The 9,743-nt window shown below is 27.4% G+C and overlaps 1 protein-coding gene and 1 non-coding gene across 2 annotated transcripts; one reads left to right on the top strand and one right to left on the bottom strand.

Annotated features, from left to right (window-relative positions):
• Positions 1-44: 44 nt before the first annotated feature.
• Positions 45-719, bottom strand: LOC105627411 (cytochrome b-c1 complex subunit 9). Its single transcript, XM_012208694.1, has 2 exons — positions 465-719; positions 45-167 (listed from the first exon to the last, which is right to left on the bottom strand). The coding sequence occupies exons 1-2, from the start codon at positions 603-605 to the stop codon at positions 129-131; spliced, it is 180 nt and encodes a 59-aa protein (XP_012064084.1). The 5' UTR covers positions 606-719; the 3' UTR covers positions 45-128.
• An 8,345-nt stretch (positions 720-9,064) lies between these two features.
• Positions 9,065-9,138, top strand: Trnai-aau. The gene has a single exon. It is a non-coding gene; the product is annotated as a tRNA-Ile (tRNA).
• The last annotated feature ends 605 nt before the right edge of the window (positions 9,139-9,743 follow it).

Genomic DNA, 9,743 nt, shown 5'->3' with positions numbered 1-9,743 from the left:
AAATAAAAATATCATATTCAATTGAATAAATTTGCCAGCATCAATTCATGTATTTTGTTATTTATTTACATATCCAGAGGTAGAATACATCTAGATCTCTAACACATATTGTTCCTAAAATTTCCCATTTAATTTTCGTACTTGTGCTTGATGTCCTTCCATTGTTTCTGAAAAAAACAGATCTGTTATGCAATCAGTGTATTTCTTTCAGATGTCAAAATATAAATCAAACCGTGTCATTTCCAACACCATGTTGACTCATAATTTAAAATAAATGATGCAAGTATTATTTAGTATTTTCAATATTTTATTTTGTGAAATATCATTAATGTCATAATGAATACTTTTTTCTGTGATATAACCTCACTTTAACTTCCATCAGAGAATTTGATATTCGAGTATCTAATAAGGCTGTGATATCAAATTAAACATAAAGACAATAGAAAGTACAGATGGACACTTACTCCTTTATTAATAGTATCAAAAATCTTCTCGGAGGCCATATCGAATCCTCTTTCAAATACGAAGGCGGAGGCTAAAACGGCAACTGTGAATCTGGATGTCCGTCTAAAAACGAGATTGTACATTGTACTACTGAAGCCCATTTTTATATTTTAATTTCTGCTATTTATAGAATCCTCGTTTAAGAAAAATATGAGGCAATTGGAGCAGAAAGCTGATGTGCAATGTCGGAGTAATTTTTTTACAATTATAGACCTTACAAATAGCAGACCGTCCTGTACACCACAGGTCAGTCATAGGCTAGAGAGTAGAAAGCTAGCCGCTAGAGATAGGCTAGAGCAGGTTAGAGATTTTCTAAGGGTGCGTTCCAAAACTCATATTTGGAACACTCAGGTAGAGATTGGCCAATACCGACTATTCTGTGATTGGCTCTGTTGACAGCGAATTAAGGTGCTTTTTCATGCTGATGCATGAAAATATAGAGAGTGGTGCCAATGCATGTGCCTGATTGGTTTCGCCAATCGCCATTTATATTCAACTGTTAGTTAGAAAAAGATAAGTTAAAAAAAGAAGAGATTAGAACGAGGAATGCATCATAAACATGTGCAGGTAATGGCGACTTCCGTATAATTGGCGCCACTCTCTTTATACTCACTTTAGCCGAAGTAGCAAAAGACTGTTTGCAAAGCGTTAAAAAAGCGATTATATACACTTTTTTTTAGCGCTTTGTAAGCGTTGTGTGCTACTTGGGTGATTAAAGTCGACTAAGTATCCCGGTAATTCCAGTGTCTCGGTAATTATAAATAATTGTTGAGTTTAACCTTCTCACTCTACGTACCTGCGATGTTGATAAAACACTCATTTTTTTAGGTTCTTTCAATGCAGTTTTGTATGAAATTAACGAATCTGACAAAAGAAAATGTTGTTCTGCCTTGAAAATCGACGTATTGTTAAAATTAATGACTATTCAGGTTAGGAAATCTATTACATCGATGGCATAGAAGGATATGAGAATACATAAGTGAGACTGGAATAAGTGTTTTCTATTTCAATTACAAATTCTCTGTTTTAAAATGCATTTTCTGTTTCAAGAATACAAATTATTTTCTATGTAATTTTTGTTTCTACAGCAGAGAATTTGTTTTGGTTAGATATTTATTTTCTTTAAAAAACACAAATTCTTTGTTTTAAAAACAAATTTTCTCCTACAAAAAAAAATTATATAGAAAATAATTTGTGTTTTTATAAAACGAATCCAACATATATCTGCTAAGGGTTCAAACTACTTCAAACTACTTTACTAATATTTTCATGCATTTGCATATTTCTAAAAGTGTTCTTTCTTAAACCTGCGTCATTGCTTGTTTTTCTACTGAATTGCTGAATTAGAATCTTACCACTATAATACTGGTACTGACAACATCACAGCCAATACAGTGGCAAGATTCTAATCCAGCTAGCAATCTAGCAGAAAAACAAGCATCGTGTGCCGCTGGCTTTATTTAAATAATATAAAATTATTTAATTCAAATGAGATAACGAAGAAGTGACTTCCTTATAGATATACATGAGAATGTTAAGATTTGAACAAATATCAATAATCGAGCAATTATTAAGTAATGATTCGAAATTGTTTTATGAATTTTGTTAATGACAATTACATTGCGTTACTAAATTTAAATTATGTTGATGACTGATATAATGTCATTTCATACATCAACTAAATATATGATTGCCAATTACGGTCAAAGTTAGATATTTAGAGTAATATATCAATATAGAGTAATATATCAATATATTTTAAATACAATTATCTCAAAACTATATGATTGCGTCCCAATTACTTTCAGACTTTTAACTCAATCTGAGATGCTAATAATTCTCTAAAATTAAATTAAATCCTGTAAAGAACTTATTGCAAAAAATATCTCGGGAATCGAATTCGGATTTCATGTTCTAGTCCTTAGAGACTAATGTTCTCACAGATAAAAATATTTTTAGCAATAAGTTCTTTAAAAATCTTAATTTAATTTTGGGGAGGATTATTTTAATATCTCAGATTATAAGTTTGAATATTTAAATCAGCGTGTAATCAAAGTTCTAAGATAAATGTATATAAAAATATTGATTACTTACTTTAAATGTTTAACTTTAGCAATAATTAACGCTTTCGTATTTAAATAACAACACTTTAGGCAAATAAGAAATTGTTAACGCAATAATTAAAGCGTAATAGTTTTACAATTCATTTTAATGTATGTTCTTCACATATGTACATATGTACACATATGTACATAAGGTTTGCCTTTGCCGGGTTTGTTCGTATTTAAAGTTATTTAAAATATATATTAAAAATATTTTTATTAAAAATATATATTAAAATATATATTTTTAATAAAAAGGATACAAAAAAGTTGTTTAGTATTCATTATTTTAAATAACTCCTTTCAACCTATTCTTTAATATTTTAAATAAATTTTCGGACCTTATTATATTTTTCATTTTAATAGTTGTATCAATTAGGTGTCGGTTATATTAAAAACATTTTTGTTTAAAATATCTATTTTAAATTAAAAAAATAAAGTAGTTAATTAGTATTTAATATTTCAAGAATTTTTCTGACTTATTTCTTATTTAATATTTTAAATAAATTTTTGGAATTAAAAATATGATGTTTCGTATTATCTGTATACACAGCTCGTCTATATCTTAGATATTTTAATTGTATTACAATAAGCGATTATTAGTTTGTAATTACTTTGTATTACACGAAATCCGTGCAGTGTTTTTTACACAATATTTTAAATAAATGATCGACAATGTAATAAACAGAATGTTTGACACCAATCTATGCTATAAAGAATTAAATATTAAATATTAAATAGTTGATATAAAGACTTTGATATTTTATTATCTATTTATTAGAAACAAAATACATATGCGACAGAATCACAGACATACAGGAATTACAAATCACTATTTTATTTTAATTAGCATCATATTATTGACTTGATACTTAAAATTCAACAAATTTCGCATTGCATTGTGAATTTGAATATAATTTATGTATTACTTTTCTCGAATTAAGAATGCGGAATATGACAGAATTCAAAAGTAATTCAAAAATATCGAGTCAATAATATGATGCTAATTAAAATAAAATAGTGATTTGTAATTCTTGTATATCTGTGATTCTGTCGCGTATGTATTTTGTTTCTAATAAATAAATAATGAAATAATAGTACAAACAGGAGCACATACCAAAGTCTTTATATCAACTGAAATATTTAATTCTTTATAGCATAGATTGGTGCCAAACATTCTGTTTATTACATTGTCGATCTTTTATTAAAAATATTGTGTAAAAAACACTGCGCGGATTTCGTGTAATACAAAGTAATTACAAACTAATAATCGCTTATTGTAACAATTAAAATATCTAAGATATAGACGAGCTGTGTGTACAGATACGAAACATCATATTTTTAATTCCAAAAACTTATTTAAAATATTAAATAAGAAATAAGTCAGAAAAAGTTTCTTAAAATGTTAAATATTAAATAACTGCTTTATTTTTTTAATTTAAAATACATATTTTAAATAAAATTGTTTTTAATTGTTAAGCTGACTCCTAACTAATACAACTTATTTAAAATAAAAAATATAAAGTCCGAAAATTTATTTAAAATATTAATTAAAGAATAGGTTGAAAAGAGTTATTTAAAATAAGGAATACTAAATAACTCCTTTGTAAGATCTGCAGAGTCGCACGAATCATTACTCATTAATGTCAGGATACAGTCAGGATGAGTAACAAGAATTAAGATGGTTATGAAAAAAGGGCCGAATACATCTTTTAATAGCACAGAGTGTTTATACATAGAAAAAGGAATAAATCACGATAGAGAGAGCTTTTATTTCGTTGTGGCTGTTCTCGAGAGAAAGTTATTGTACAACATGGCGGGTATCTCGACACAGTAATAGCACGAGGTGACCGGAAGAAGATCATTTTATTCCAACATTCTTTTATTAAAAATATATTTTTTAAATAACTTTATTTAAAATACAATCGAACCCGATATATTATATTAGTATATTAATAATTTGATTTTATATTACGTGAAATAAAACAAAATCTAATTAATATTTCGCGAAATTAATGAAATAATTTCGTACAGCCAGGTAGCTGTATCATGTGCTGCTCTTAATCACATATCTTTTTGAAACATAATTGTGAAAAATGCTAAAATAAATAAATAAATAAATATAATACGAACTATTGTACTTATGAATACTCACAATATATGATTACTAGCTCGCGCGATTAATTATTCATAAAAGACTCGAGATGACGATCACAGAACATGTATCACAGAACAGATATATATTTCATTTGGCTTATTCATTTGGAATCAAAACGCGATGGAAAACAAAATTTGTTACGATTTTGCGATAATTACAGATGACACTAGGAATTATTTGAACGATATCATACGAGTCATAAAAAAGGAATGTTAAATACTCTCATGCAAATAACGCAATTCATGCGATTCCTGCTTTCACAATTAATATAATTTGTATAATTAATTTTTAATTAATTTTTCGTTTTTGTGCATCTTTTGTGATACGATCCGTATAAAAAATTAATAATTTTGGAACTGTTTAATAAAAGAAATATTTCGCTTTTTTTTTATTAATTTTTAGTCCATTTCGTTGACCTTAATCTTACAGACACTGTAATAATAGATTCAGCCTTTTTATCTGCTTTGAATTTATGTCGCAATAATATGTGGTTGATATTCATTTCTAAAAGTTAACCGATAATTACATAATATACATAACAACTGTATACGATATTTTTCAGATGATATTTTTCCTCTTGCAGGTGCGACTTTGATGTGTGGGAGAGTTCAGTACCCGGAGGATATACGAAAAGAACTTTCTTTAATCCATAAATTTTCGGACCTATCTGAATGATGTATCTAGGTAAATTTTTAGATGTTTAAGTAAAATCATTCTCGTCCTGGAAAAATTCAACGATGGAGAAGCTAATGTACGTTCATTGCCGATTTAATTGAAAATGAACCGCAGCTGATTTGTCACGGCGCGCGTTTGCTTCGGGAGTGCTGTTTAAGTTATTGGACTTAAGTTATTGTCCGCGCGCGATTATAGTATATTATTTGTGTTTTACGCGAGTGTCCTGTACGAGAGGATGTCAACCCAATTCTGAGAAGAGGAGCAGATCTGGAAGAGACATCGAGCACCGGTGGAGCAACTTTGCGGTAAATATTATTTTTTACTTGTATACAATTAATCTTTTTTTGTTTGTTAAATCATTTTATTTGATAATGATTTAAATATAATTAATTAAAAAAAAGGAGAGTTACTTAAAAATTATTAAAAAATTTTATACAATTTTATTCTTGTTAAAATCTCCTTTAGAAAATATATAATTATTTTATATATTTATATATTATATATTTTATATTGTCTAATTAAATAATGGATACAAAATTAGATATCTATAAAAATTATATTTTCAAAATTGCATGATTATTTTTCAGAAAACTGCATGTGTTTATATAATAATTGTTTTTTTTAAATAATTATTTCTTTACTACTACTGTTTTAATTTGGATTTTAATTTTTTTTATTACAGAATTATCGTTGCGACGTTGCAGATGTAACTCCATTGTTGCGCATCGAGTCGGTAAGTGAATAACGAATAAATTATATTTTTATATGAGGTAACGGATGTGGTAATTTTATTAATATATCATAGATGCATAAATTATATATATGTATTATATATATATGTATAAATTTAATAACAATGTATAGATAAATATATGTATAACATTCCACACATATTTTGCCTTAAAATGGATAAGTTAAAATAGATTATACTTAATCCTGAATATCTCTTATTATGGGATTTATCGTGCATACGAGTTTGATATAGCGTGTAAAATCAATTATGAATACCGGCCGACAAATTGTCAACTTTCTCTACCAAAGATTTAAGTTCCGGATTTAAGTTTGTCCAGGACACACTGTAAAACATAAAGAATGAGTATCTGTAACATTTTAAAATAAAATAAAAATAAAAATTAATCGTGTCTTATTAAAAAATTGATGTGACTCGCACCACATCAATTTTTCGACGCTTTAAGCTTGTTCTTTTTCTATACCCTGACTGAACTCCTTGCATTGTTTATCTCCCCAATGTGAGAAAAAAGAAGGAAAATGAATGACGTGCTGCTAGAAATTTAGTCTTAAAATATAGAAAAAGAACAAATCAGGTTTTTCTTTGCTTTTAAATTTTAGCACGATTTCGATACAACATGAATCAGTTATAGAAGGGTTGACTATATTTTTCGCAATAAGCTCTTTACAAGTTTTAAAATGTAATTAAATTTGAGGGAATTATTAAATATTTCAGACGGATTATGTTGACAGTCCAGATAATGGCGCGCAATTATATTTCTAAGATAAATTCATTTAAAAGGATACGTTCTGTTAGTTTAATATCTTGATGGTCAAATGGCGCTTCTCGTATTTGGATTATTATTTTAATAGTTTACATAAAATAGAAAATACAATTATATATATTTTCGATGATAAGCCAGCAGGCCGTAGAACATTAAATTAGTCACATACTTACAGCCCATAGATCGCAGTGGCCTATTACTAATTTAGATAATAAGTAATCAAATTGTGTTCTTTATAATAAGTTATATTTAAATAATGATCTAGTAACTAGTTCGATCTGCAATTCATTATAATGTCTCCATTGTCCATTGTGCTGCGTCTATATGTGCATCCTGCTTGTTTCGTCAGTATTAAATATGTATTTAGTATGCTCAAGATGAGCCAACTGACGTCGACTGCGATGTCTTAATCCATTGACAATTAGTTGTGTCAGCGCGTTTCCATCGGCCTCTTTTAACTGATTTGAAAGTTCATTTATGACTGCAGTTGTAATTTTAATATTTTATACTTTGTTGGTACATTTGTAATTTGTAATATCATTTGTAATCATTTGTAATATCATTTTTCAAGGAATTTTGAGAAAAAATAAAAGAAAAATGAAACAGGAAATGGAATGGATTCCGATTAGAATTATTTTCTCTACAAATTACAATAGAAATCTAGAGAATAATTGAATTCTGATTGGAACTTATTCTAAATAATTTCATAATGCGTACTTATGGGAAATGTCGGAATAAATTCCGATCGGAATTACTCAATTCTCTAAATTTTTAGTATGATTTTTTAGAGAAAACGGAATAATTTCGATCGTACTTTATTCCGACATATTCCGTAATAGGTATCTAGGATGCGTATCAACAACACTCGTATATTTCTATAACAAACATCTTTATTTTACACAATCTTGTGTGAACTTACAACAAAAGATATTTTGCAATAATAACAACTATATGCCCCGTAAAAATAATCTATAATATAATCAAATAATCTATATAACAATATACAAAAAAAATTGCGATTACTTAATATTCTAATAAATACACACACGGAAAAAAGAGATTTATTAAAAAACTAAAAACTTCACTAATTCAGCGAATTTATGGGCATAATACCCGATAGTTTATTTTGTGTGTAGATAGATAGATAGATAGATAGTTTTGTTTTTTTATGTTAAAGCAGCAAAGTTGTATATCTGAATAAAATTAGCAATTATAGGTAATCATATTTAAATAACACAGAAAATTAATAGAAAAGGTAATTATCTTTTATGAAAATCAATCCAATATATAAATCAAAATTTTTATAAAAAATTTTAATAAAATATGTTAACTAAAATGATGTATTTTGCTTTGTAATGAAGGAAACTTGTTACATTAGCAATTTTCATTGTAGCAAAGAATTAGCTGAATTAGCAATAATAATTGTTTATGCATATAATTTTTTTGTTATACCACTAAATTTTTTTAATTATATAGATATTGAAGTCGCGCAGCAAACTATGTACATAGCCTTGCTAAATCACTCAATCTATTTTTTTTTTCGTGTAATTTTATGTATTATTATTGTACATGTAATTATATTTGGATAATTTCTTCTAATTTATTTGAAACGTTACTTTTTATGAAGAAAACAGAGTGAAAATTATTCTTCTGTAATTATTCCTTAATTTTATTTATTATTTCCCGTATATGCAAACAGAATTTATACAAAAGGAAACATATTTGGACACATTTTATGTATATAATTTTGTGTGTACGTGTGTGCTTACATATGTGTGTTTATATTCATACGTAGACTTTTTTATCGGGTGATACTATTAAAACGCATATTCGCTATACACATCTCTCTAATCCCTTCGCAAATCCCTTCTGTGCCCACCGATTGTATTTAAATTGAAACTCAATTATTACACGCATGTCTAAAAATAGGCGTGAACAAAGAACTAGAAAAAATATTAGGAACGATTATTTTAACTTTTTTATTTGCAGTTGTTGAATAAATGACGTAAATATGGTTGTTTAATTAATTCGCGATTACCTTTTTTATTCTTACGCAAATATTTCAGAGATCACAAATTCGAAAGGAATTACTGTGCGACTGTTGAACGTCTGGCCCATTAGCTCAATTGGTTAGAGCGTCGTGCTAATAACGCGAAGGTCGCGGGTTCGATCCCCTCATGGGCCAAACTTATTTTTTTATTCCGATCTCTGTCACGATTTTTATTTAACAATGTAATTTTAACAATTAATCTCGGTAATATTAAAAAGTGAAAATATAAATAATAAGCCGTTCCTGATAGAAAAAATATTAACGACGCTCTTCGATTCAATGATATCGAGGAACGTGAGAGTGCAAACTAAATATCTAGTACTATTCTTCGATAGAATTGAATGTTCGATTCTTTTATCTATTTATAACTTTGCTCATTAATCACCGATAAAATTTTGTTCTACAGATAAATTGACGGTCATTGTAGCGCTTCGAAATTTATGGATCTTATTCTGCAATCCTTAAATGATATTATTATTTTTATCACATCTTTTCTTTTTTATAAATGATAATTGTCATTTATTAACAATAAAATAGTCATAAAATAGTTATAAAATTGTCGCAAACTCAGTACCACTCTAACAGTTATTGAGTTTACGACAAAGAGTGTATAGGTGTTGTTATAGGATTAATGTTTTCTGATGAAAAAAATTTTCTCATAATATCTCGCAATATTTTAAAATGTTTATCATATTTATTTTAAATTTATGAAAACTTCTGAAAAAGTATCTTGAACTTTT

This window comes from Atta cephalotes (genome assembly GCF_000143395.1).
Source record: "Atta cephalotes unplaced genomic scaffold scaffold00009, whole genome shotgun sequence".
NCBI classification, from domain to species: domain Eukaryota; kingdom Metazoa; phylum Arthropoda; class Insecta; order Hymenoptera; family Formicidae; genus Atta; species Atta cephalotes.
The sequence above is the reverse complement of the archived record's forward strand: the minus strand, read 5'-3'. Positions and strand labels throughout refer to the sequence as shown.